Source organism: Haemorhous mexicanus, chromosome 18 (assembly GCF_027477595.1).
Source record: "Haemorhous mexicanus isolate bHaeMex1 chromosome 18, bHaeMex1.pri, whole genome shotgun sequence".
Lineage (NCBI taxonomy): Eukaryota > Metazoa > Chordata > Aves > Passeriformes > Fringillidae > Haemorhous > Haemorhous mexicanus.
Window position 1 is genome coordinate 6,716,304 of NC_082358.1, and position 27,929 is coordinate 6,744,232.

The window sequence follows — 27,929 nt, forward strand, 5'->3', positions numbered from 1 at the left end:
GCGGCGGCCGCGCCCCCGGCGCGGAGACAAAGCCGGGGCCGAGCGCTGGAGGCGAGCGGCGGGGGCGGCCCCGCTCCGCGGACAGGCGGGAGGTGAGTGCCGGGGGTGCCCCGCTGTGGGGCAGGCGGGGGTCCCACGGTCCGGCAGCGGGCTCCGGCGGGGAGTGCCCGGGCTCCGACAGTGGATCCGGCGGGGGATGTCCAGGGTCCGGCCGTGGGGTCCGGCTGGGGTTGTCCGCAGTGGGGACCAGCGGGGCGGCGGGGGGATGCCCGCAGTGGGATGCCCGCAGAGGAGTCCGGCGGGTTGGCGGGGGAATGCCCGCGGTGGCCCGACCTGGTTGTGGGTCCGATCGGGGATGCTGGCAGCTCGGCAAGGAGGCGATGGCTCCAGCCGAGCGTGCCCAGGCTGCCATGGGGCAGCTGTGGGTCCGGCAGCGTGGGATGCCGTGGCTGCGGGTCCCCACAAGGATGCTGGCGGTCTGGCGCGGGGTGTCGGTGGGGCGGCTGTGGGTCCAGCGGGATGCACATGGTCTGGTGGGTCAGCCGTGGGTCCGGCTGGGGGTGTCACTGCCCGGCGGGGCAGAGCTGGGGACGCAGGGGGTCCGGCGGGGCGGCCTCGCCTGCCTGCAACTCCCCTTTGTTGTGCTCAGGGGCTGTGGGGGACCCCCGGGAGCGCAGGGCGGGGACAGCCGGGCTGTATGTAGGCCAGGACATGAAATATTCATCGCCCCCCTGCTTTGATGTCTCGTGATCCGCTTCCCTTGTTGTGTTTGTTCACCGGTGATTCTGGGGCCAGTGTCCAGCCTTAATGGACATGGCAAGTCGTGCCCCTCGCCGTGCCCGGCTGGCTCAGCTGCTGGGGGGCTGCAGAGCCCCGGTTTCTCCGATTTAAGTCTTCATCCAGTCGGGAAGTTCCCTGTCGCAGCCTGGGCGATCCAACCCCCATGTGTGGCTGCGCGTGGCAGTTGCGTGTCCCCACTGTCACAGCCCCCGGTGCCATGGAAGAGCATCGTGGGCTTTGCCCTGGGCCACACTGGGGTCAGGATGAGGTTTTATCCTGCTCACTGCCCAGACAGGCTGTGCTGCATCCTGGGGCCACTTGGTATGGACACAGGAGGCAACCTGCAGGGCTGAGGCCACTGCACAGGGCTGTGTGCATGGGGACAGGTGTGGCAGGGGGCTGGCATCTTGTGGCACCGATCCTGGCATGGTCCTCTCTGGTGTTGGGCATCATGTCAGGGAGCTGTGCAGCTTCATGTGAGACCTGCTGGACTGAGTGGGGATCTGCTCCACCTCCCTGTGTTTTGCTGGCCCTGCACAGTGCACTCCTCCCTGGTCCTTCCTCACCCCACTGGCTGCTGTGGTGTGCCAGGGCTCAGCCCTGGACTCGGTGCCAGGAAGTGACTGTGGTCCTGGTCCCGGTCCCAGAGATGTTGAGCAGCGGTAAAGGCTGTAGGTGACAGGGAGCAGGTTGTGCTGCCCTGTGTGTGCCGTGGCCCATCCTCCTGGCTCCCCAGAAGTGATGCAATGGAAGGGACATGATGTGACATGCAGCCAGGGGTCCCCTCAAGACAGGGGCATTAGGAGCTGGGGACAGTGGGGGGTGCAGAGCACAGGGCTCCCTGAGGTGAGCTCCTGCCTGTGCAGCAGGGACAGGGACAGGACAGCACATATCCAGCAGTGCTCTGGAAACTGCATGAAGGTGGTAACAAAAGACTTGATTTTTCTTTCTCCTGCCCATCTGGTGCTCCCAGAGGAGGAGGTGCTGGGGATCTTTGTTGCTCTCCTCTCAGCCGAGGAGATACCCACTGCCAGCATGACCAGTGCAAGAACCGAGTTGTAACAAACCTTCCCAAAATACAGCCATTAGTGGTGGGAATCCTTTTGTCCCTGCTAGACTTAGAGATGCTCCTCAGAACCCAGTGGCTCAACATGTGCCCAGGCCCCCTGTGCAGCAGGTGTTGGTCAGACAGTCACAGGGCTGCCCAGGAAGGCGTGAGGAAGGGGATGTGGGGGAAGACATCAGCAATCTTGCACTTTCAAGCAATATCGTTTCTGTCATTTTCATTGTTGGGCTGCTCCTGACATCTTTGCCATAGAGTTTGATCCTGACTTACCTGTGCTAAGCCATCAGCCTCAGCTGGCTCCAGATCCACCCAGAGCAAAACCATGGCACTCAGTGTCTGAGCCAAGGCTTGTGTCTCTGTAATCATTAGCCAGTTAATGCTTATATATCAGGAAGGAACACCTTTGCTTAGGAGATCGAGGGTCAATTCTCACTTCCAAGCTTTGACCTGGGAGCAGCAGGGCAGGGGCTCCTCTAAACACCTCCTGGCTGCACCTAAACAGCCCAAGACAGGGTTATTTATGGGCTACACAGCAGCTGGGAAGGGAAGTCCAATGTTCCCTGTCTCGATCGTTAGTGGCCTTGCAGTGCTCCCTGTGTGATGGAGATGCCCTAATGATAGCTCTGCCCTTTAATGACTTTGTGCCAGAGTGATGGAAAATCAGGGAGGTTCCATGGGAGGCAGAAAGGGCCATCCCAGCCCCTGGCTGGGGAGCAGCGGATGAGACGAGGAGAGCACTGCAGTAACCAACCAGTGTGGAGGCTCTGCTGCAAAGACAAGAGGGTCCTTTTCTGCCTTGGTGGCACAGAGGGGACATCAGTGATCCTGAGACAGGGATGGCCTTTAGCAGCACAGGCAGCTCCTGCAAAGCAGCATCATTTCACTGGACTCACTGAGGCAAGCAGGGGATGGACCATGGGGCTCCCACGCCTTCGAAATCCCATCTGCCTCTCCCTGGTACTGGTGTGGGATCCTGCCTGGCCTTTGAAGTCATCACAGAGCTAAACTCTTACTTAATGAGACCTGAAGGACTTGGTCCCCAACCTCTCATTTAAACAACCAGCAAATGCCTGTAAGATCTTGAAAGAGAAGAGGTAGGAGGGAGCAAGCAGCCTGCACCTCCTCCCAGCATGTCTGAGCAGGGGGGGACCCACGAGCATCCCTGGGACAAAGCACTGGACTCCTGGCACGGCTGTGGGAAATTGGAAAGCCTATCTGAAGTGCTATTGTTTCCTGTGCTGTCTATTTTGCAGCTCGGTTTCCAACTTGTTTCTTTATCTCTTGGAACAATTTCCCATCTGAGCTCACTTCCGCATCTCACCCTGGAGCCCGCCTGGAGATGTGTCCAGCATGCATCCCATCAGAAACAGCCTTGTCAGACAGCAGCACACCCCTGCACCTCCCTGCAGAGGGGAGCCCTTGAACCCCATGCCTGGAGAGCAGCTCAGACCTCTGGGTGGAAATAACCATCCATGCATAGCTGTTCCTGGGACAGGAGCATGGATTGTCACTGTTTCCAGTCCAAGCTGCTCTTCCCGACTGCCTGTAGCTGTGGGTGGTGCAGTCCAGCTCCCCAGGGCTCGTGTCTTGCTGAAGTTTCCACCCATCAGCAGAAAACACGCCGTGTCACGGGGCTGTTTTAAAGCCTTTGGTTCCTCTTCACTTAAACGGGCAGCAAAGTGGGAGATAGCCCAGTACATCACAGAATCGTGGGATGGCTTGGGTTGTAAGGGACCTTAAAGTTCATCTAGTTCCAGTTCCCCTGATCATCTAGTTCCAGACTTGTCCAGAGTGTGCTTAGGAGGGGCACCCAGGCCCCCAGCTCGGTGCCAGGTTGGCACAGTGACCTTGGCACTGGCTGTGTTGGGAATCAGTGCACATGGCTCTGCACAGGCGCGCTTCGCAAAGAAAACCCTGAAACAGATTTCAGGAACAAATGTGGTTTGAACCTGGGCCAGGAACCAGGACCTGCAAATCTGCGTGTTGCACTGACTTCCCTGCAGGCCATGGATCTGCTCACTGCTCTCACTGGGGAGCAGGGAGGGGTTTTCAAGGGCTGGGGGCTGGCCAGGCTGCCGGGGGCATCAGCTGCTGGGCAGGGTGGGACTGGTCATTGATTTTAACTCAGCCCTTAAACAAATCTGCCCAAGCCCCTTGACTCCACATAGTCTCAGTGGAGATGCAGCATCTGAAATATCCATAGGTTGGCATGTGGGATTGGAGGGCTTGTCTGGAGTAGTGTGGAGAACAGAACTGCCTGGGTGTTTAAAGTAAAAAAATAAGAAATGGGGCCTGTACATGGCAAGCCTGACCCACCTCACAGCTGTGGGCCCCATGCCAGGAGGGCACTGGGATGGCTTTGGGGTCTGCAGCCAAGGGGACACGTGGTGCAGGGACATGTGTGACTCTTTGGGCTGTGCTGTGGTTCTTTCCCTGCACTGCACGACTCACAGGCTGACCCTGAGTTTCCCAGCCCAAGCTTGACCTGTTGTGGTCTCACTCCTGTGACCGTGAGGTTTTGGCTGGCTCTGAGCCCCCTGTGCTGAGAATGGATGGATGGATGGATGGATGGATGGATGGATGGATGGATGGATGGATGGATGGATGGATGGATGGATGGATGGAAACCTGACTGCATACTGTGCAAATAGCTTCCACCCAGTGCAACTGCTCCCATCCTTCCTGACCGTGCTTGGCAACCTTGGCCACCAAAAACCTGGGCAATGAGGGTAAAAGCCTCAATGAGGGTAAATTGTTGTATTGCCCCCTCTACCATGGGAGAGGTTAGCAAGTCCAGCCTGTCCTGAGCAATGTGTCCCACTCCCATGCCATGCACCAGTTTGGGGGCAGCATGAGAGGGTCAGGTCAGTGCTAAATTGATCCTAAAAATATCTCACCTCAGGGCACCCTTTTGCAGTAATTTGGGGTTGGAGGCATAGCATTGTGTCTGAGTTTCACTTCTCCACTTTGCTTTCCCACTGCATTCCTCAGTTTCCCCTAGGAACATCTGAGGAGAAGCTGTCATTGGAGTTGGTGGGGTTTTACACAGTGTGTGCCTCAGTTTCCCCTTCTCCCAGCCCCAGCTGCACTGCCCTACCCCATGCACACACCACGGGTAGAGCCTCCCCTTAGGCAGGGCAGACAGAATCTGATCTCCATGAAGCACGAGCACCTTCCTCATCCTCAGCTGCAGCCAGTGCCAGCAGCAGGGGGGTCGGGCAGTGCTCTCCCTGGGCTTCCCATGTCCCCGGGCTGAAGCATGTGCTTGCTGACATGTGCAAAAAAAACTACACAGAAAGGCTCTTGGAGCCACTCCCTGCTCAGATGGGCCCTTTCCTTCCCCTGCCCATCAGGCAAGTGCTGGTGGGGCCCTGCTGTGCTGGGAAAGAGATTGGGAATCCTTGGGACAGCAGGAGGGAGCTTCCAGTGAGCAGCCTGCTGCACCAGGCAGGGGAGGTGACATGGGATCAGGAAGGGTGCAGATGTAGCTGCAAAGTCACCGTGACCAGGACGAGTTCCATGCTCCAGTGCCAGGAGCAGCTGAGCTCAGAAGTGTGTGGGGTGGGGAGGCTCAGGCTGCTGGGGCCAGTGTGTGTGGCTGGGGCTGGGCAAGGAGGGCAGCTGCCTGCCCACCTGGCTGCCTGCTCAGGTGCAGGTGTGCATGGGGCTGTGCACGTGTGTCTGCACGCCCACCTGAGCCCTCTGGGTGGTTTGGGGTGGGCACAGCTCTGGTGCTCCCATGCTGTGGTCCAGGGAGGCTGTGCTGAAGGCACTGTGAACCACAGGTGATGGGAAGCAGAGGAGATGCCCTGCATCCCTTTGTCCCTGCATCCCTTCAGTCTGTCCCTGTCGGATGAGCAGCACAAGGGAGGGCTGGAGAGATGTTATGGGAGGGTGCAAGGTCCACGTGTCACTGGTCACATCCACCTCACCCACAGTCCATCTCTGCTCCCCACCACTACTGCAGTGAGCAGTGCCAGAGGTGTGCAGAGCCCAGCTCTGTTCCAGGAGCGACAGGGATGAAAGACACCAGCTCAGCATTTTTCTTTGTTTTTCATCTGCTCAGGTTGTTGATAGTGAGCACCATCAGGGGCTGCACCTCCCAGCTGGATCCTCTCTAGCATGAGCATCCCACTCTCCCCAGGAGCAGCTGGCAATCCAGCGCAGCATTTTGGGCTTGGAAAAGCTTTTTGGGGCTGGCTGATCTCCCTTTGCCCCTCAGGACCCTCCCTGGTTGCTTCCTCTGACGCATCCTGAGCGATGCTTTGTTTTGGTGGTGCAGATGGGAGTGGCTGTGGGGACCAGCATCTCTCAGGGCTCTGTTGCCAGTGATGTCCTCGGTGTTCCAAGGGCAGAGCCACAGTCCATGCTGTGATCACTCACATGGGACCTGCTCCCAGTCCCATCCATGCCCATGAGGGTGAAAGGAGTCGAGTGTGCACTGCTGGAGGCTGACCCTGCTCATCCAGCCCTGACCTGCAGCCACATGTAGCATGTGTACATTAGGGCTGGTGGCCCCACGGTAACCCAGGGCATGAGGCTTGTGTTGGGCATATGGCCCAAAAGTCAGCATAAATTTGCTCTGTGGGATCCTGCTGATTTATTTGAAAATGTTCAGGGGTCTGCAAAGTGGGAAGGGTTTGAAATCTGTGACAGAAGAGCCTTGGCCTCTGCTTGGCTTGTCCTTCATCCCCTCCCATTGCAGTGAACCCCAGCAGGTGTCCTGCCAAGTCTCCAGCTGGGAGAGGGGCAATTCCCAGCTCCATGGGTTTGTGCCAAGGGTGCACATACCCACATACCCTCCCCTCATTTTCCATGTTTCCCTCAAGAGTGTTTCAGTTCCTGTTCCATGTCAGGAGGGCTCTGGGAGGTTTCCTGCCACGGGGGTCCTGCAGGACCCCTCAGCAGGGCTGATGGGGCTGTGGCTCTGGTCCTGGAGGGCCAGCGGAGCCCTGGGAGCTCCTTGCCTGGCTGGACTGGATGGGCTGGTTTCTCTGAAAGTGGAAATGTTTTAGCAGTGACGCCAGCGTGGCCAGGGGTGGTTGTAACTTGCTCAGATGTGGAGCTTTTCTGCCTCCTGCGTTCCTTGCCCCCTTCCTCCCCCTGCCCTGGAGATTTGCCGCCTGCCTGCGCTGCTGTCTTGCCCGGGTCAGAATGGGTGTGTCAGCCCTGCAGCCACAGCAGACACAGGTGGCACCACTGTTTTGAACGGATCTGAGACACCTGTGAGTCACAGCAGGCTCCTGCTGCCACCTGCCCCTTCCCCATGAGCTGGGCAGGGCACGGGGTGGGCTGGGTGCTGCCACAGCCATCCCCCAAGAGCCCCCAGGGTGGATGTTCACTTCCAGAAAGCAGAAGGAAACCACATTTCCTGGAGCCTGAGGCTGCCTGTGCAGGGAGAGGCGCTGCAGAAATAGGGAACAGAAATCAGCCCTCCTCCTCCTCCATGGCCCAGGTCATGTCACCAGGTCTCCAGCACCCCCTCCAGTAGGGCCAGTCCCTTGTCCTGGTTCTTTGCCTGGAGGAGGATAGGAACAGCATGGCTGTTTTGGGCCATGGCAAACTGGAGAATTAAGTGGCTGGCAGTGGGAGCTCAGAGGTGCCAGCATGCCCAGAAGCCAGTGTTAAAAGGACACATTTTGAGGAGTGCTGAGCCACAGGGCTGTTTTGGGGAAGCATTGCCCCATGGCTCCAGGCAGTCCTAGTGGCCAAGAGCTCCAGCTCCTAGTGCCATTCCAGCTTGACATCAGAGTTTCCCTGCCCAGCATTGTCTCTTCCCAGCCCCACGGGCACTCCTGCCCTTGGAAGCGTTTCCTTTCAGTTTCCTTCTCCCGGTCTTGGCAGGAGGAGAGCGGTGCCCTCATCACCTGCCTGGGAGAAGCCAGCTCAGGTTAATGCAGGCCAAGGGCTTTGTGTGCCTTGGAAAGCATTTGCTGGAGCTGTTTGGGCAATTCCTGGCTTTGGCTGGTGTCCTGATGGGAATGCTGGCAGTGCAGGCTTGAGTCAGGCTGGGAGGTACTGGGAGGCATCCCTGCTCTGACCCAGAGCACAGTCAGGCTGCACAGCACCCAGCCAGCTCTGAGCAACTCCTGCTGGGGATCCCACCACCCCTGCAGTCCCTGTGCCTGTGCTGGACCCCCCTCAGGGTGAGAAAGCTTTGTTTTCCCTTCTGTAATTGTGGGACGCTCTTACAGTGAAGAAAGGATGCACCCACACACTGGCAGATCCAAAGATGGTCCCTGTTGGTCCCCAGGCCTGCTGGGAGCAGTGACAGGGATGTGACAAGGTGTGGCAATGGCCACCTTCCCTTCTCACATCTCTCAGTGGAGAAAAGGCTTAAAACTGAGTGCTCAGCTCAGCACCAGCAAGCACAACTTGCAGCACGTTCTGCTTCCTGCATCCAGCTGCTTGCATGGCTTCAGGGAGATAAGGCTTGTGGCTTTCTCCTGCCAGCCTTATGCAGGATGCTGCCGGGGGGTGCCCAGTGTCAGGATGCCCCTGCCCTTGCCTGGTTTTGGGGTGCTGTGGGGGTAGGGGGGGCACAGCCTGCAGCTCTCTGTGCCACTGATGTTGGCAGAGCCACTGCCCATCATCCCAGCAAGCCAAAATCTGCATGGAGGGGCTGACCCTGTGATGGCTGGGAGAGCTCAAGTTCCTTGTGTTCTCCAGTGTGCTTGTTTGGAGTTTCCCAGTTTCTTGGCCACAAGAACATGCAGAATGTGCTTGTGTGCTTCTCAGGGTTTGTTTTGGTCTTTTCAACTCCCTGTTTTGACATGTCTTTTTGGAGATGTTTTGCATTGCTCCTGACCATGCTCTCCCCCATGCTTAGGGGGAGTGAATTTGGATGGTTGATCTAATTATCCTTCCCCCTTTTGTGACACACTGGCCTCTGCTGTCTTGGGCTGTGAAGCTTTAATTAAGATGGTCTTAATTTTAATGGGAGTTGACAGGGCCAGAGAGGAGGAGTTGGGACTTATATCTGTGGGGAGTGTGTTGGAACTTATATCTGTGCTGGGCCCCTGCACAGCAGCTGCACTGCCCTCCCTACTCCAGCCATTCTTTCATCTGGAAGAGCTCTCCCTCAGCTGGGGGAGCCAGGGGAAGGCTGGACTGCCTTGGCTCAGATGCCTTCATCATGCTGTTACTGGGTGAAGCAGAGATCAGGACTGGGGACACCTGCCTGTGGCTGCTCCTGGTTGGAGCTGAGATATGAAGTGAGCATCCCTGCATTGTTCCTCCTGTTTTAGGAATCAGTGCAGGTGAGAAATGAGTGTCCTTGTGGAGGAGAAGGGCTGCAGGCACAAGCCAGACGTGTCCTCACTGCGTCAGCCGGGCAGGGACAGGGTCTGCAGCATCACACCCCACTTGTGGGGCTGGGCCAGCAGCTCCCCCTTTTCACAGCTCCTGGGACTCATTGCAGTGAGCCTGGTCCCAGCCTGGCAGAGACCGAGCCTGTGTTCCCTGTCCTGTACTGAGCAAAGCCTGATGGCAGGGACAGGGGACAGGAATTGTCACTGGCTGGACACAGTGACTGTGTGTTCGGGTGGCAGAGGGGATGGTGGGCTGAGCCAGGGCAGCCAGGCTGTCCCCAAAGCACCGGGGCTGTGCTGCTGCTCGCTGGCCCCCAGCTGTGATGCTTGCCGTGGGAAAGGGCAAAACCAGGAGCATCCCCTGGGACTGAGGGGGAAACTGTTCTGTGAGCATATCCGGGGCTGTGCATCCTGCTGAAATGTGGGGAGGGAGCAGAGAGCAAAGCAGGGAAAGGGGACAGGGTGCTGCCTTAAGATGATTAAAAGACCACCTCGATTCCATGGTAATGGCAGGACTGACCAAGCTAGGACTTCACCCACAGCACTGACCCTGCTCTCTGGGAGCCACATGGCAGGGGCAGCACTGCTGCCACTTCGTGCCACCCAAGCAGGGGGACAGTGGGGGGTGGCAAAGTGCCCTTCGGCTGCCTCCAGCCTGGGACCTCTGGTTTAATGCCCCCCTTGCAGGCAGCTTCCATTGATCCTGCGCGGATCTGCCCCGGCTGGCCCTGCCCTGGCTGGGAGGGGGCTGGCTGTGTGCCAAGGGAATGGAGGGGCTGGGTGTGTTGGGGACCGCTGCTCCGTGCCTCTCCCTGTCCCCGGTGCCGGCTGCCATGGGCTGGGTGCCGCCAGGCTGCTTTGTCTCGCCCGCCGTCCCGCACGCTTCATTTTTCAGTCTGGTGTGAGACAGTTGCCGTGATTAATCTCACCGGGGCTCTGCGAGCTGAGGACACGGCTCAGCTCGTGTCCCTCCATCAGTGGCTGGGTGCTGGTGCTCCCAGCCCCTCGTTCCCTGTCCCCCAGCACCCCCAGGCTGCTGCGGGCAGCGCTGCTCAGCAGCCCCGGCTCTGGAGCAGCTCCAAGGACAGCGCCTTTATTGCCAGAGATGTTTCCCTCCCCAAAGCTCGGTGTCTGGTGCTGGGCCCCAGCTTGTCGCGGCATTTCCCAAGGTTTCTGCCTCTGCTGTGTTTTGTCTGCTCCCAATCAGTGTCTTTTGTTAGTGTCTTTGCGAAGACGATAAGATCGCTTCCCCTGCGCTGTCAGCCTGCCCGTACCACGGCCATTGTATCCTTGAGCGATCCAGGAAAGCAGCCGGAGCGGGACTCGCCGGGGAGCTGCCGCTTCCCCTCGCTGCCAGAGCATCTCTCCTCAGGGAGGTAGGGCAGAGGATGGAGCCTTTTCCTGCTATCCAACTTGCCAGTTAATTTCTGGGGGGAGACAGCCTGGAGCGTGGGTGTTGGGCGGTCCAGGTGGCATTTCCAGGGCCGGCAGCGGAGGACGGGGATGCCGCTGTCTCGCGTACCGTGATCTGATCCGAGCTGAGGTGTGCAGCCGAGTGTGCTTCATTTTTAATTGCTTTTGGAGAGGGTAGGACTGGGCTGGCCTCTCCTTGCTGCGGCCTCTGCCCCGGGCAAGTTGCGTGGCTGAGCTCAGCCCTGGCACCCTCCCCTGTGTCTAGGGAGGAATGGAGCCAGGGAAGACCCCAAATGCAGAGCCAGCAGCACACGGGGATCGGTGGGGATGGCAGTGCTGGCGTTGTCTGAGCCTGGCAGTGGCCGTGCCAGTGATGTGCTGGTGAGGATGGCAGCCCCACTGCCAAGCGAGCAGCAGGCCTGTGCCAGATGTGCCAGGGAGTGCCAGGCTGCTGCCAAAGCAGCCACCAGTCAAATCTGTCAGCATGAGGTTGCTGGTGCATCCATCCACCCTGGGACCTGCCCTTCCCCATAGCAGACCTGGCACCCGCTGCTCTGGCACATGGCTGACCCCAGGCTGAGGCATATTTGGATTTTCCTCCTGGCTTTTTTGGGGGTAAATCATTGTGGTGGCCCGTGTCACAGCGTGCCCGGGGGGCAGGGACACAGGCACCACGTGTGTACGCGGCACAGCTTTATTTGTATGTGCTGCAGCCTGGAGTTGGGGCTGCAGCTTCCCCCCTGCATCCCGCTGTGCAATCATTGCCAGCCAGTATTTGTCAAGTACAAATTACAAACCATTCAACGTCTTAAAGAGCTGTCAGTCAGCTCCCACTCATTATCCTAATCAAATGCACTAAAAATAGTGACAAAACTTATTAGTAGGGGGAAGGGGAGGCCATGAAAACAAACCTGCCGTGGGGCACGGCCCCTGCATGCAGACACTGGGATATTCCCCTTATATGAGGTGTGAAACCCGGGGTATTGCCCTTGGATCAGGTGTGAAACCTGAGCTCCAGCTGGGACGGGAGCCTGGTGGGATACTGCTTGGGGCCTTGAAATAGGGTCTCAATCCTGTCTGTGCAGGAGCAGGAGCCCCTTGGGGGTGACTGAAGCCTCTGCCCAGCACTGGTGAGCAGGGCTGGTTGGAGAGAGAATTTCCTTTCTGTAGGAGAAGAAGAAGCAGTTTCTGCAAGAGCTGGGGCTGGGAAAGGGTGGCAAAGCCAGGTGAGGGGGTGTCCTGGCTCTGTGGGGCCATGTCCTGCTCTGCCTTCCACCTGCAGCTCTGCCCCGAGCTGCTGCTGCTGACTAGGGTCACCCCGTCACACACACTTGTGACAGAAAACCGTCCTTTTTGAAAAATTTAGCTAAAACACGCTTTTCTGGATGAGTCAGGGCTTGAGCAGCCCAGGTTGCTCCCATACCTTGTGCTCGGTTTGTGCCCCAGCATTTGTCTCAGCTGTTGGAGCAGATGACTCATCCCGGGGGACGAGGTCTCTGCTTGGTGGCCGACCGTGCCCTGCCACAGGTCGTGGCTGTCCGGAGATGGAGCAGCAAGGCTGGAAATGCTGGTGTGTCTGGAGGAACTAGCTTTGCTTGTCCCCTGAAAATCCCTTGCTGGGCTGGGGGTGCCTCTGCTCCCCTTCCACTCTGGGACATGGCTTGGGGCGGCTCCAGCCCCCTGCTCTCCCATCCCCAGTGCGGTTGGTGGAGTGGAGCAGAGAATCATCCCCTCCTCACACAGCAGAGATCAGAGCGAGCGGTGTGAGCTCGCCGGAGGGATGGCGAGGAGGAGGATGAAGGCAGCCCTGGGCACTGAACCGTGGCGTGGGGGGAGACGGTGTCGGGGCTGCCGCGGTGCTGACGCTCCCTCTCCTCGCAGGCTGCAGCGGGAGCTGAGCTGACTTCTCCGGCAGCACCTCCCCACCCCGCGGCCAGGCTGTAGCCGAAAGCACCGGTAAGACATCGCCGATGGCCCGGGCAGCGGGCTGCTTCACCTTCTGGGGGGGCTCACAGCGGCGGCACTGCGTGCTGTGCCACAGCCGGAGCATCCCGGAGCATCCCGGCCGGGCTGGGGCTGGCTGCGGGTGCGGAAGGCACAGCGCTCCGCGGTGCTCCCGGCGGAGCCGAGGCCCCGCAGCTCACTCCGGGGGAGGTTCTGAGGCCCCGCCGCTCACTCCGGTGGTGGTTCGTGCCGTGCCGCTGGCGCTGCCCCCCGAGCGGAAGGCAGGGAGTTCCTGCAGGCTTCGACGTGCCCGGGGTGCTAATCCCCGCCGCAGGAAAGCTGCGAGCCGAGCACTGGCGGAGCTGGCCGTGCTCCATCCCTCTGCACAAGCCCTGGGAGGGGGAGAGGGGCAGTCCTGCTGAAAGGCGAGGCACTGGCCGGGATGGGGAGCGATGCTGAGCTCCCCCATCCCAGCAGTGTGAAAAGCACGGCAGCAGGGCAGAATCCCACTGGGCATGTCAAGCTGCCCTGGCTGGGTGCTGGTGGTGCTGAGCATCCCTGCAGCCTGCTGCGTGTGGAAATGCTGTATTTATTAGACATAAATTTATTAGACATATACACAGCATAGCTCCTGGCAATGGGTGTTTTTTGCAGTCTGGCTGCTGTCCCACAGATCCCAGTGATGCTGCTGGGGTGTGCTGGGAGCCACCACACTTCCTCCTCTGCCCTTTAACTCCGGGGGGGGTTCATTGGTGACTGTGCCAGAGGCAGGGGGGTCTCTCCCTGGTGCCTCCCGAGGACCTGAGTGCACAGCACATTCCTGCTGTCATTAATCACTCCTTTGCCAGGCTCTTGCACAACTCTGCATTCTCCCAGGGGAATCTGCACCCTTTCCTTTCCAGCTGCCAAGGGGGTGTGGGAGCTGCAAGGGTTTTCTCAGGCCCCTCTCCTCCCTGGGGACAGGTGGAGAGCCACAGGGCTAAAGCCACATGGTCGTGTTGGCTGAGTTACCTGGGAGTGGGGATGGTGTGAGGCTGCCAGTGCCCCTGGGCGCAGTTTGGGATGGCCAGCCTGTATTTTGCACTGGCCAGATTGAAGGCAGAGTGTGTAGGTATTCAGATGCAAAACAACAGGAGAGCTTGGAGTGGGGCTCTGCAGCCCCTTCCCAGAGAGCTGTGGGCTGGTGCCTCCTCCTCCTGCTCCTCCATCTCTGGCTCTTGCAGCCAAAGCCCTGCCAGAGCACCGTGTCCCAGTGACCAGCACATCCAGCAGAGCCCTTGCCTGGGAGGGTCAGCACCCCAGTGCAGGGTGGGAGCTCTCCCTGCCCAAACTGCTGTGTGAGGAGGAATGAACTCACAGTTCATGGTGTTCCTGGCCAGGACGTGCCTGGAAGTTGCACATCCTGTGCCCCCAGGCTCACAGGTGTGAAGGTGAGGGCCCCCCTGTTTTAGGGAAGTCCCTGTCCCCTCTCTGTGCTCTGCTTCTACCTAATCTCTGGGCATATTGACTGTTTTATACCTTGATTTCCTCAGCATAAATAATTTTCTGACCCAGGCTCGGAAAATGTGCTTGGGGGACACTTGTGTCCCCAGAGTGCTGCTAAATCCACCAGCCTGGCTGGGATGTTTTTCTGCCTGGGGAAGTGCTACTTCCAGAGGAAACTCTGAGCAGCTCTACTCTTGCTCACTGTCCCGTGGGGAGTCACAAGCCACACGGTCACAGCCCTGCCATGCTCCCACTTTTCTCCCTGGGATCCGGGGAGCCCCAGCGGGTGCCAGAGCCCCGGGCAGAGGTGAGCAAGGGGCTGGCTGGGGACAGGGAGGTGGGGGCTCCATGTCATCACTCCTCAGGTCTTGCTCTTCCCTACTGCAACAAGCTTTTAAAGTGCATTTATGGGACAGACTCCTTCCCCTTGGCTGCAGGATCTGCCTCTGGATTGCCAGAAGTGACCATTTGCAAGTCCAAGCTTTTATTTGACCCTTATTTGCTCTGAGACCCCCAAAGCCTGGCACAGATACGGGTGGACTGAGTCCTGTGGCACATAGAGGCATGGTCCCTCCTCATCACCTGCATCCACAGGAGGAAGGACAGCTCTGCTGCCCACTGGAGTGGCTGCTGGAGTCATACCCAGCACAAAAAAAATCAGCTTATTACACTTCCCAAACCATGGCAGGATCTGAGCCTGCCGGCCTGGGTCACACAAGGACACTGCTGGTCCTCTGTGCAGTGTGGGAGCTGGAAAGCAGTAGATGGAAATTGTGTCTTTTGGGAAATAAGCCCTGATCGTCAGTCAAAGCCCTTGTTGTGGGAGGGGAGCTGAGGGGGACAGGGAGCAGCTTGTGCCTGGCACCCCTAAGCTTTCCCACAGCAAGAGCCAAGGCTTTGCCCCAGTGACACTGGGGCTGTGCAGGCTGCTGGGGCTGCTCTGGGGGACTCGGCCCAAGCTTCTCTCCAAAGCTGGGCTCAAAAATCCCCCTGCTGGATGAGGCTGAGCCCTCCCAAAGCCTCATGGATGGCTGTATCCGGGTCTGCACCCCGTGGGCAGCAGCTGCCTCCTCTGCTGCTTCCCTGCTTGTTTTCTTATCAGAGATGCTCTCCTCCCTGCTTGTCTCCACCTCCCTTTTCCCTCCTGCCATGCGTGAGCTAGCCTAAATATTTCCTGCCATAGCTTCAGGACACTGCTGGGTATCCATCTTTAGAGACTGCAAATAATTCCCTGCCTTCATTTATGTCATTACCTTGAAGGTATTTATAGAGTGTGGTCTTGAGTGGAAAGGAAGGCTATATATAAACTATTTGACTATATATAAAGGCGAGATCCCTTGGTCCTTAGCTGCAAACTGCCTGAAACTGCTCCTGATTTAAACTTTTATCCTGTTGGCTGCATGCTTTGGACTTCAAAGGTTCCTCTTCAGTACTTAAATCCCCATCCTGGTAGAAACTCACATGTAGGCAGAAACACGTGGGGACTGAGCTGTGTCCCATGGCAGGTGCCTGGCCCCAGAGCTGCCGCAGTCTCAGCACAGGTCCAGGTTCCACACTCAGCATCTTTGCTCTGCACTCCCACAGCTCAGCGTGCTTCCCTCTGTTCCCAAACCATGTCCTGGCAGTTTCACTGGCTGCTGCAGCCACACAGGAGGTGTCTCCATGTTAATGAGGGGCAATGGTATCCCAGGGCAAGGGCAGCATGGCCAGACTGCCCAGCAGCTGCTGCTTGAACAGACTCAACAACAGAGGTTGTTTCCTTTCCTGGTGGGCAGGCATCTGTCACTTGAGCCCTGGGAAACAACTTCTTCTTATTAACGATAATAATTACAATAATAAGAACAATAATAATAATGACAATGATGATGATGACAATGATAATGATAATAATAATAGAAGCCCTCTGTGTGTCCTCCAGCCCGGGACCATGGGGAGCAGCAAGAGCAAGCCCAAAGACCCCAGCCAGCGGCGGCGCAGCCTGGAGCCCACGGAGAACACCCACCATGGGGGTTTCCCTGCCTCGCAGACACCCAGCAAGGCGGCTGCCCCCGACGCCCACCGCACCCCCAGCCGCTCCTTCGGGACCATGGCTGCTGAATCCAAGCTCTTTGGGGGCTTCAACACCTCTGACACGGTCACCTCACCGCAGCGCGCCGGGGCGCTGGCTGGTCCGTGGGGTCGGGGCTGGCCAGGGTGGGGTCGGGGTGGGTTTGTGAAATAGGGGTCTCCTCGAGCCAGGTCTCATAGCTCAGCTACCTTAGAAGGCATAAAATCAGCAGGATGGCTTCTGTGGTAGTGTTGGAAACAAAAAGGTTTTAATCAAAGGCAAAATAACAAAACTCTTTACTGAGAAAAACCGAGCCAGGTACAAGAGGTCCTTGCCCCTGGTTAAACACCTCACAAATGCCATTAGTTTCTTTGTTCTCTTTTTTTCTAGTAAATTGCTCAGGTGGGATTTTTTGGCTTCTGTCCAATTAGCTGTCCTTAAGTTTGAGGTGAAGTCCCCCAGGTCTTATGAGATGTCTTTTCACCTAATTGAGGAGAGAAACTTCTGGGCTTCTTTCCTTTCATAAGGGGACAAAGGATATTTTTGTCACTCCGTCAACAGGGGGCACATTCCTCTAGGTTTGTGTCCAGCTTCTTGGGGTTTGGGGTTTTTGAGGGACTCTGGGCTTGGGGGAGAAGTAGAACTGTGTTATCAGTCAGTGGGAGGATGGTGGGAGGGAGTGTCCCTGTGGCTGTGCCCCTCCTGAGTGCTCTTTGTCACAGGGGGAGTCACCACCTTCGTAGCCCTCTACGACTACGAGTCCCGCACAGAAACAGACTTGTCCTTCAAGAAAGGAGAGCGCCTGCAAATTGTCAACAACACGTGAGTGTCCCTGCAGCCAGGCCCACGGGGTGAGCTGTCACCTCTGCCCCTCCTGGGGAACCCCCAGCCCAGCCTGGCAGGACCAGCTGTCCCAGGGATGGGTGCTCAGAGGGATGTGCTAAAATGCACACGGACACAGTGACACAATGTCCAAGGACACTGACACTGAAAGCAGTCATTTGCCTGCTTCCTCATCCTCCTGACCCTGCTGCTGGTCACTGTGGCCTCACAGCCTTGTCACCAAGCCATGTCCTCTCTCTGCTGGCCATTCTGTGCCACCACAGAGCCATTCTGTGCCCTCCAACACAGTCCCGTCCCCATCCATGCCCTCTTGTTAGCCTGGGCTCATTCCTGAGCTTCATGGGTGCTTTTCCCTGGGCTTGTACGCTGTCTCTGTCTCAGCTTCTCTCTTGACTCTTCTTTCTCTCCCTCCATGCTGTCGTTTAGGAGAAAAGTGGATGTCAGGTGTGTATTGCACATTCTTACTGCTATTATAAATGACCTAAATGATCAAAGCCTGTCTGCTGCCCACTTGAGGGCAGGTTGGATGGAGCAGGGCTGGGAGGAGATGGTTTTCAAATGGTTTTATGACTGGTTGCATTTGTCCTCTTTGGGTGACCAGAACTGAGCAGGGAGTCCCTTCCCATGCTGGGGAAATGTTCCATCCAGAGCTGTGTCTGCACCTGGGGTCTCTGAATCCATCCCCTTTTCCTTGTCCATGTGTGGCTTCCCTCTGCACTCTCTTTCCAGCTAGCTCTTCACCCCCCCCCGCCCTTTGCATTTTTCTTTTGCATTTTTTAATTTTACTTTTATATTTCATGAATGGCTCTGGTGATTCAAGTGTTTCCTGAGGGGTCTGAGCCCCTGGTTTGCTCCCCATCCTGGTCACCACAGCACATCCATCACGTGCAGGGCAGCATGGCCAGCTGGAAGATGCTCCTAAGAATGATCCTGTATTAACCCCATGTGTGGTCTGTCCTGACAGGAGGCACACACAGTCCAGAGCCTGGCTGGCAGAGCCAATGTCCCCAATGTCCCCAGCTATGGAGCTGCCACAGGGTCCTGAGGGTCTGCAGCTCCTGCTCCCCCTCCACTGCCGCCTTCCAACCTGGGCACCCAAAACAGCAAAGTCAAAGGGTGGAGAGATGAGGGAACATCCCAGGAGTGAGATTTCTCCTGCAGTGCTTGGGCATTGTGGCACAAACATATTTTCAATCTGATGCTTGTTCTCGTTGTTCCAGTGCTGTTTATTAATGGTGATTTGTTTCATCTATGAAGTCTGGGATGTGCAGTGTTTCAACATTGCAGGAAAAGCCTGAATTTGGGAGTTTTATGCTTCTTACTTTCAGTCTCAGCAGTGTGTGAGTCCCATCCTTGAGTTCTGCTTTCTGGCTGTTGCAAAGTGAGCTCTGCCCATGGGGGTCCAGATCAGACCCATTTATGAGGGGTTTTTCTTTTCACCTTTTATCAGTTCTGGGGTTTCCACACTTTTTTCCCTTTACTGCTATTTTTCTGGGCCTCAGTCAGAGGGAAGGCTCAGTCTGTGATGGGCTCTGCAGCATCCTGGGGAGCAAAAGGGCTTTTTTTGGTGACACAGTCCTTTGGTGGAGGGTACAGGATGTAGCTGCCAACCTTCCCAGTGCCTGTGTGGGTGAGATGTCCACAGGAAGAGAGGTGGTGGAGGAAGCTGGGAGTTTGTGCAGTGCTCAGGGGTGAATCACTCTTCTCAGTGACCTCCCAGAGATGCTCACACAGTCTGGGAACAGCTCGGGCTGCTGCACTTTGGGGACAGCAACAGACAGATGTGTGATGTCCCCTTCCTCTGGCCTCCCTGGCAGGACAGGGAGTGCCCTGGAGCTGCAGGGAGGGGACTTGGGTTCAGTCCAGGAAGGGCTGGCAGGTGCTGGGCACAGTGGCCAGGGAGGCTATGCAGGGTGGCAGCAGGTTTTGGCTGTCCTGACAGGGCTGGAGTTGCTCAGGGTGAGATGAGAAGCCTCCACATCGCTCACCTCCCTGCTCTGGGTCATCCTACCAATCCACCCAGTGCAGAAGGGCTCTTGTGGTACCATTTCCAGTGGGAAGAAGTCTCCTCCCAGCCAGCAGGCAGCCAGCTGGGATGTGGTGGGATATTTTGGGTAAGATTGTGCAGGGAATTGTTGAAATGCTTTGTTTTGATGATGATGATGATTATTATTTTTTTCCCCACTGAGACATTTTTGGAATAGTTTGTTTTACTGAATTCCCAGCTTGTAGCCTTGGAGCCCAAGCTGGAATAAAGCCACAAGTCAAAAGCTGGGCATTTTTCAAGCAGATGTTTACTATGGTCCTGTGGGAAAGGAGCCCAGCCAGCCTCCTGTCCCCTTCAGAGCCACCTCAGTAAAGGTGACTGTGGCAACAGCCCTGGCTGAGGAGCACAAGCTGCCTGCCACGAGGTGTGCTGGGGCTGGAAGAAGCTAAAATGTCATCCGGGCTGCTGTGAGCCTGTTCCAGGGGCAGAGCCCAGCTCTGTGAGTAGGAAGAGATTCCTGGAAGGTCCCCACCATCCCCACCAAGTGACACCATCACTGGGAGCTGGGGGCCGTGTCTGGGTTATCCCAGTGCTTTGAAGCATCACTGGTTTAGCTGGGAAAAGCACAGGTCACAAGCAGCTGGTGAGTCTGAAGCAAGGATGGAGGTTTACACGTCTGCAGGGTCAGGGATGGGTCTGGATGTGGTCTGGTGATCCTTGTAGTGGTGGCTGAGGTTATTGGTGTTTTTCTGTAGCTTGTTTGTGGAGGTTGTCCTGCCAAGTTCTTGCATCCTTACGGGGCTGTTCCCACGAATCTGCACTTTTCCTGTAGCCTCTCTCCCTTGTGGTCAGGATGAATTCAGAGGCTGTCTTTGATGGGCAAGAAGATGCAGGTGGTGGGAGGAAGAGCCCTGCTGTCCACAGGAAGGGGAAGCCACCTCCTGCCGTGCTCTTGTTCTTCTCTGTTTGTTGTCCTTTCCAGCCCCGTCCGGAGCAGGAGCGGGCGGGAAGGAGGGCAAAGCACCCTCCAGCTCCTGGGGACATGCCTGGGGCCACTGTGCCCGGGGCAGGAGGGCTGGCTGGGGCTCAGCCGCTGGTTTTTCGGGACATGAGCCTCACTGGTGGCTGTGCAGGCACTGCCCTCGCTGGGGCAGCAGGAGGCTCAGGGTCGGGCTGCAGCCTTGCAGGGGCTGTGAATGGGACACCCGGGCTGGACAGATCCTGCTGCATCCAGGCTGGAGACCACAGACCACAAACCTCAGCCCTGTGCTGCTGCTTTTCTGCAGCCTGTGTTTAACTAACTCCCTTGGGTTTTCCTGGTTCCTTTTTCAATCGCTGCCATCATTCTGTCGCCGCTCCACGTTTCCTGTCCCTCCCCTTGCCTGCTGCTCCCTGCTGCCAGTACCCCCAGTGCCCCCCAGCCTCCAGCCAGATACCCTTCCCATTCAGGTGGCTCTAAAGGTATTTTGGCTTGCTGGCTGCCCTGCCTGATTCGGGTTTAAAACATTCCATATGTGGATGGCCCCAGGAGTGAGAGCTCACCCAAACAGAGCCAGGGGCAGGGGCTGGCAGCAGGAGCTCTCCTGGCTGGGGTCTGGCTGTGGGGCTGGGGGCTGTGGGGCTGCACCTTTTCCCAGTGCTGGCTCATCCTGCCCTGGTGCCTGTGGGCGGGTGAGGGGCTGGCTGGGGGGCTCCTGGCTCCACACTGAGTGTGTTTTGGTTCTCTTGCAGGGAAGGTGACTGGTGGCTGGCTCATTCCCTCACTACAGGACAGACGGGCTACATCCCCAGTAACTATGTCGCGCCCTCAGACTCCATCCAGGCTGAAGAGTAATTGCCATCTTTTAGACAGTTTATAGACAAGTGATAGCGAACACACCCTGAGCACTCCCCCTCCACCCCTGCCCTGCTCCTGGGAGAAGCCTCCAAGCCCTCTGAGTTTTTCCTTTTTGTTAGTTTTCCCCTGTGAATGTGCAAACCAGCCTTTCTTGAAGGCCATAGGTGCAGTGCTGCAGCGTGCTTGCATGGTGGAGGGGTGAGTGGTGGCATAGCAGGGCTGTGGATGCTTTTGCTCTGGTTTTTATGGAGAGCCTGGGGAATACAAGGCTCCAGGGAGATCTCATTGCAGCCTTCCAGAACTTAAAGGGGATTCTGCAAAAGAGAGAGATGTTTTACATGGGCAGAGAGGCCTGTGAAAGGACAAGGGGGAATGTTTTTAAACTAAAAGAAGAGAGATTTAGATTAGATGTTAGGAAAAATTTCTTTACCCAGTGGATGGTGAGACGCTGGCACAGGCTGCCCAGTGTGGCTGCCCCATCCCTGGCAGTGTTCAAGGCCAGTTTGGATGGGGCTTTGAGTAACCTGGTCTAGTTGAAGTTGTGGCAGGAAGGTTCCAGCCCCTCTGGCAGGGAGGCGATGCCCAGCCCAGGCTGTACGGGGATGTGGCACACACCGAGGTGACTGAGCCCAGACACAGCCCCTGCTCTCCCAAACCTGCTGTGGGTGGGCCAGGGCTGAGCCCCCTGCTTGGGCAGGCAGTGGAGGGGGGTAGTGCCAGGGGCTGAGCCCCTGCCTTTGTCCTGCAGGTGGTATTTTGGGAAGATCACTCGGCGGGAGTCCGAGCGGCTGCTGCTCAACCCTGAAAACCCCCGAGGGACCTTCCTGGTCCGGGAGAGCGAGACCACGAAAGGTGAGCAGGGCTGGGGGGTTGCTGGCCTGGAGGAGACCCTCTCTGGGAGGTGTGGGGGTACCCTGAGTCCCCTCAGTGTCTGCTGCTGGTGCTGGTCTCCAGGTAGCCAATGCTGACATGCCTGTGCCAAAGGCACTGTTACACCACTGAGCCCGTGGGCTGGAGGGATGTGGCCACTTCTCTCCCACCACTGCCCACCCAGTGAGTGCCCTTCTCAGATGTGGTTCAGCTCATGGCAGGGTGGAAGCCAGGGGTCTCACCAACTCTGGCAAGACCACCAGGCAGGATGGTCTCTTTTCCTGTTTTGTGTTTTTGTTGTTGGTTTATTTGGCTGGGATTTTGTACACCCCCAACTAGATGTTTTTTTTTGTTTTCTCCTGGTCCCATATAGTGACAAATTCTTGAACACATGCTTCCTGGGCAGCCAGGCTGAGGGAAAGATGAACTTTAGTCCTTTCAAGTCTGACACTTGTAAAAGTGCGAGTTGTGATCTTTGAGGTTTGACTGCCTGAGGATGTTTCTTACCTGGTTTAGTTTGGCTCCAAATGCACCTTGGGGAAAAGCTCCTTGATGTTCCTTTCTGGTTTTATGCCTTGAACTTATCACTATTTGTCTTATTCTGATGGAAGCAGCTTCTTCAAGCAACAGCATAAATCTTGCCCTCTGCTATCTGTGGCCCCAGCAACACCACATTGTTCTCATGTGGGCAGAGCAGGGCCAGGCTCCTGAAGCAGTGCCTGTGGTGGCACTTGTGCGGGAGGGAACTGTGCCCACCAGCCCCTTAGCTCCTCTCTGAGACACTGAGGAGTTGTTGGTCAGCAGCTCCCCCCAGCCTGGCTCTGCCTGCTCCTCTCCCCTTGTTAGCACATCCCATAGGATGGCTGCTGGCAGAGCTGCTGTGCAAGCAGAGGGCAGCTGGAGGTTGTGATAGTGTGGCATGGCTGTGGCTGGGGGATGTGTGCCCTTCCTCCCTGACACCTGATGCCAGCTGGTGCAGCCAGGAGCTGCTCCCCATCCTGTGCTTTTGGGTGAAGGCAGCACCTCCATGCCCAGCCCTGCAGTGGGACCCCATGGGGAGCAGCCACCCATGGCACATCTGCAGCCCCTCTGTCGTGCCCACAGGTGCCTACTGCCTCTCTGTGTCCGACTTTGACAACGCCAAGGGGCTCAATGTGAAGCACTACAAGATCCGCAAGCTGGACAGCGGCGGCTTCTACATCACCTCCCGCACGCAGTTCAACAGCCTGCAGCAGCTGGTGGCCTACTACTCCAGTGGGTAGCCATGTGGGTCCCCCTGGGCTCTGGGGGACACCCTGGGTGCTGTCCCTGCCCTCGCTGCAGGGCGGGTGCTGCTGGGAAGTCACCGCTGCACTGGGGGACCCCAGAGCAGCTGTGTGGGACTGTGGTGAAAAGCTGGGGTTCAGGGCAGAGGGTGAGGGTTTGGGTGTGGGTTTTCAAGGTGTTTACAGGAAAGCTGTGGGGTAAAGACATCACATGCCTAAGTACCCAGGTGTCACCCTGCTGCTGTCCCTTCCCATGCCAGAACATGCTGATGGCCTGTGCCACCGTCTCACCAACATCTGCCCCACGTCCAAGCCCCAGACCCAAGGCCTTGCCAAGGATGCCTGGGAAATCCCCCGGGAATCGCTGCGGCTGGAGGTCAAGCTGGGACAGGGCTGCTTCGGAGAGGTGTGGATGGGTAAGGACCATTCCCACCCTGCTGTCCCCTCCATGTCACCACCTGCATCCTGTCCCCAGCCATCTGCAGATGCCTGGAGCTGGTGGTGGGGTGGGGGAGCAGGGGAGGGACACAGCCCCTTGCCTCGTATGTGTGTCCTGAGCAGCGTGTCCTGTGCCACAGGGACCTGGAACGGCACCACCCGGGTGGCCATCAAGACGCTGAAGCCTGGCACCATGTCCCCAGAGGCCTTCCTGCAGGAAGCCCAGGTGATGAAGAAGCTCCGACATGAGAAGCTGGTTCAGCTCTACGCTGTGGTGTCAGAGGAGCCCATTTACATTGTCACTGAGTACATGAGCAAGGGTGAGCAGGGGAGGGACACCGAGGGGGCAGCTGAGCGGCCCTGCTCCCCTGGACTGCTCTCACCATGGTCTTCCTCCCAGGGAGCCTCCTGGACTTCCTGAAGGGTGAGATGGGCAAGTACCTGCGGCTGCCCCAGCTCGTGGATATGGCTGCTCAGGTGGGTTTGCACATCCCTGGGCCTCCCTCATTCCTTGTGGGGGCACTGGCTGCCTGAGCCCTTCACTGGGCTGTGGTGGCTGTCACTGGTCAGGCAGTGGGTGTTCTGCAGCCTAGCTTGGGTGAGTGCCACTGTTGGGTCTCAGCCCAGAGGGGTTGCACTCTGGGACCATCATTTTGCCCATTCCTGTTAGTGCCAGCTCTCCCTGGCCAGCAAACCCAAGTCTGCATGGCGTTTCTTGAGCAGCTGGTGTTTCCCACACCTCAGCTGGGTCCCACTGCAGGCCGGTTCCCCTCAGTGGTGCCAGGCTCTCCCCGGGGACCCTCGTGTCATCATGTTAGCCACAGTGCCCCATGTGCTGGTGCCCACAGATCGCATCTGGCATGGCCTATGTGGAGAGGATGAACTATGTCCACCGGGACCTCCGGGCAGCCAACATCCTGGTGGGGGAGAACCTGGTGTGCAAAGTGGCTGATTTTGGCTTGGCACGACTCATCGAGGACAACGAGTACACGGCTCGGCAAGGTGCGTGCCCAGGGCTGCTGGCACTGGAGCAATGGCCACTGGTCCCACGGTGTGTTGTGCCTGGAGCCAGCACGGGGGCCCTGGAGGCCCCCCCTCACCCTGCCTCTCCATCCAGGTGCAAAGTTCCCCATCAAGTGGACGGCCCCCGAAGCAGCTCTGTACGGCAGGTTTACCATCAAGTCAGATGTCTGGTCCTTTGGCATCCTCTTGACCGAGCTGACCACCAAGGGCAGAGTGCCATACCCAGGTGAGGGCTGGCACTTGCTGGCAGAGACCCTGTCCCCTTTGTGGTGCCCAACACTGGCTGTGATGCTCAGTGCTTGCCCTGAGCTGCCTCTTCCCAGGTTGGATCCTGCCCCACTGGGATGAGCAGATATTGGCCAGGATTCAGCATCCCAGCCACCCTGTCCCGCTCTAGTCCCTGAGCAAGGTGACAGGGACAAGTGCTGCTAGGCCAGGGGTCCTCTCTCCCTGGGTCACTGGGATTGTCCCTAAGGCACAGCACCCTTGGTGTCCCTCAGGGGCAGGCAGGGTACAGGCCTGGCTCTGATCAGTGCCATGTCTCCTCTGGCTGCACGCAGGGATGGTGAACCGGGAGGTGCTGGACCAGGTGGAGCGGGGGTACCGCATGCCCTGCCCGCCCGAGTGCCCCGAGTCCCTGCACGACCTCATGTGCCAGTGCTGGCGGAAGGACCCGGAGGAGAGACCCACCTTCGAGTACCTGCAGGCTTTCCTGGAGGACTACTTCACCTCGACAGAGCCCCAGTACCAGCCTGGAGAGAACCTATAGACACGGGGCTCCTCCTGGCACCAGGGACACTGCTGTCCCCACTGCGGGGCGCCGAGGGTTGGCCTCCCCAGCAAGGGGCTGTGTTCGTGGAGCAGCCCTGGAGCAGGACAGGGCACTAGCTCCAGATGCAGCCAGGGGAGCCCCTGGGTTCCCCCATCGCTCATTAAGACTTGTGGCCCGTGTTTAATGAAGCGGCGCTGTTCTGCTGGCGAGAGGAGCCTGTGGGCACCAACAGAGCCAGCTCAGGAGGGCAAGCAGAGCATCTCCTGCCAAGAGACTTGGGTTTTGGGAGACTTTCCCCCTCACAGCTCCGGGGTTAGCCAGGAGGATTTGAGGGACAGCATCACCCCACCTCAGACACACGGTCCCAGTCTCCTGCAACCCCTCTCTAAATCAGCACAAATTTCCCTGCCCCTTCACCCTCCCCACCATCTCCCTCTTGGCTCCAGCTCTCCCAAAGGTGCTGGCAGAGATGTTTTGCCACAGGGATGTCACAATTCCAGGCTGGCTTGAATGGAGTGATGTGCCAGGATGGTGGTGGCAGCATGGGATGACCGCAGAACTCTGGTTGTCCCTCTGGTCTCACCATGACATTAAGGGCTGGTGGGTTCTGGGACTCTCAAATGTGACAGCTCCAGGCTCTGGTGACCAACACTGTCCCATCAGAGCACCCAAGCACACAATCAAATCTTCCAGCTATGTCTGTTCCCCCAAGAGACACATCTTGCCTCTCTGGGGAGCAGGACTGGGGATACCAGCAGAGCCTTCACCCTGCTGTGCTTTGTCCCACCACATGCTCCAGGTCTTCCAGCCAGACCCTTGGGAAGTACCCCCAGCCACCCTCCCCAGCTCTGCCACCAGCTTTCCCACCAGCAGAGTCCCCTGGGCTGGCCCTGCCACCAAATCCAGTGCCACTGTGGTGCTTGGGTGCGTGGCCCGTGTAGTGTTCTGGGTGTGGGAATGTTTTGGAGGAAGTACTCGACTTTCACAGATAGTTTTGTCCACCTGGTATGTTTTTAGCTGCCTTCCCTCTACCCATTGTGTCTCAGCTTCCAGGCAGCAGTCCCCATGCAGCACCCCCAGCCACATTCCCCATCTGGAAGTGCTGTGCCACATTTGCATCCTCATCTCCCCTCTGCTGGCTCCCAAAGGCCTCAGCCATGTCTCAGCTGTGGGTGGCTATTCCTGCCCAGCTTTGTCCCACACACCTCTTGTGGGGCTGATCCCTGGTGTAGGCAAGGCAAGGCTCATCTCCTGCCCTCTCCCACCCAGCACCTGCTTGTACATAACCTTTGAGTGGTCACTGCACCTTCCCAGACCTTGACTTCATTGCATGTGTCAGTTTTCCCTGTCCTGTGGCTGTACCCTGCTGGAAAGCCTTCACCATGGTGGTTCACAAGGCTTCACTCCTTCACCTCCTGGGTCCCAGAGACCTTGCTCAGAGAGACCTGGGGGTCTTCAGATGCTCTCCTGGAGTACAAAGGGTTGGGGGCTTGGGGGATGTTGTGGGCAGGGGTACTGGAGGGAAGGACCTGGAAAGGGGAGCCAGTGACTGTGTCCTCCTCTCAGTCCTCAGGCTTTCTGTGCCTCCTCATCACCTTTGGGATGGTGTTTGCCTCTGGCACAGCCTCCTTGCAGGCAGCAGACCCAACCCATCCCTCACCAGCCCCTGCCATGCTGCCAGTGTCCTACAAAAGCTGGATGGGAGCCAAGCATGGGCAGGAGGTGGCCAAAACCCCTGCCCCAGTTCTCCACCAGAGCAGGACCCAGGCAAGCCACTGCCTCTCACTCACTCACTCCCACAGTGCCCTGGTGTGGTTTGATCCAGCCACTTATTTATGAACCAAGTACACGGTTGGTTGTTTGGTGGCTCCTTTTTTAATAGTAAAACTTTTTAAATCAGTTTGAACAGGCTCTTCAGCAGTATGGAGAGGACATGCTAGCTGAAGAGCAGCAGCTGAATAATAATGAGGTTTTTTTTAAATGATTTTGGGAGTTGGAGCCTTTTCTCCCCCCCTTCCTTTCCTAGCAGGTTTGCTGTGTTGGCATTTCTGCATTTGGGCAGGGACTCCCCAAACCTCAGTGTTCTGGGTCTTCCCATGTTTGCAGCCTTTTGGGATGGGCAGCTGCCACAGATACCCTGTCCCATGGTGGCTGTTCCAAGGGGGGGCTTGTGCCATAGCTCTGTCTGAATTACACAAATCCCTATCCCTGGGAGAAACCTTTTACAGCTGTAAGGCAGTAAAAGGCAGATTTGGAAGCTGGGAAGAGAGAAGGCAAGCACACTTGTTAAGGTCTGGCCTTTGGTTGTCTGTGGCACGGGCAGGGCCGTGGGTGCAGCAGGACAGGAAGGCCCCAGTGCAGCCTCTGGCTCTTCCCAGAAGGCAGCAGGTGCCCAGGATGGCTGAATTCCCTCAGGCTGTCAGCAAGATCTGGTGAAGGAGATGTGCTGGGGACACTTCAGGGCAGGGGGCAGTAAGGCAGTCCCAGAGAAGCCCTCCTCCACAGGGCTGTGTGTCCACATGTCCGTGTGTCCATCCCTGTTCCTGTGCAGTGCTTGTGGTGGGACCCAGCGTGACCAGACTCACCACCACAGCCAGCATGACCTGGAGGCCCTGGGAATGCAGAGCTTCCCCTCCATCGTTCTGTCTGCCAATTTACTTTTTATGCCAATAAACTCCAGAGGGGAGCCCCCACCTGAGGATGCTCTTTGGCTTCCCGGGGTCCATAAAACCCTACAAGTCATTCTCCTCTGCTGTTACCATTTTTTACACAGTCTTTTGTAAGATCTCCAACTGACTATGCAGAGAATGTGTGGATCTGTGTCTCTCTCCCCAGCTCCCCTCACTTCC

The 27,929-nt window shown here is 57.6% G+C and overlaps 2 protein-coding genes across 3 annotated transcripts in view; both read left to right on the forward strand.

Moving 5' to 3' along the window:
* Positions 1-26,934, forward strand: SRC (SRC proto-oncogene, non-receptor tyrosine kinase). 2 transcript variants are annotated; one of them, XM_059862547.1, is made up of 13 exons: positions 3-92; positions 12,451-12,525; positions 15,917-16,166; positions 16,768-16,867; positions 20,607-20,705; positions 21,461-21,564; positions 22,687-22,836; positions 23,108-23,263; positions 23,426-23,605; positions 23,686-23,762; positions 24,134-24,287; positions 24,403-24,534; positions 24,869-26,934. In XM_059862547.1, the coding sequence occupies exons 3-13, from the start codon at positions 15,926-15,928 to the stop codon at positions 25,075-25,077; spliced, it is 1,602 nt and encodes a 533-aa protein (XP_059718530.1). In that variant the 5' UTR covers positions 3-92; positions 12,451-12,525; positions 15,917-15,925; the 3' UTR covers positions 25,078-26,934. The 2 variants fall into 2 exon arrangements, with proteins under 2 accessions (XP_059718531.1, XP_059718530.1); XM_059862548.1 differs by lacking the exon at positions 12,451-12,525 and having other exon boundaries at positions 1-92.
* The window catches only part of SDC4 (syndecan 4), a 97,193-nt gene that overhangs the window by 1,166 nt on the left and 68,098 nt on the right, over positions 1-27,929 (forward strand). The window lies entirely within an intron of this gene.

Coding starts and splice junctions, on each gene's coding strand:
- SRC (XM_059862548.1), top strand. CDS start 15,926: ATGGGGAGCAGCAAGAGCAAGCCCAAAGACCCCAGCCAGCGGCGGCGC. Junction 16,167..16,767: donor GCGCGCCGGGGCGCTGGCTG/GTCCGTGGGGTC, acceptor TCTTTGTCACAG/GGGGAGTCACCACCTTCGTA. Junction 23,763..24,133: donor TCGTGGATATGGCTGCTCAG/GTGGGTTTGCAC, acceptor TGGTGCCCACAG/ATCGCATCTGGCATGGCCTA.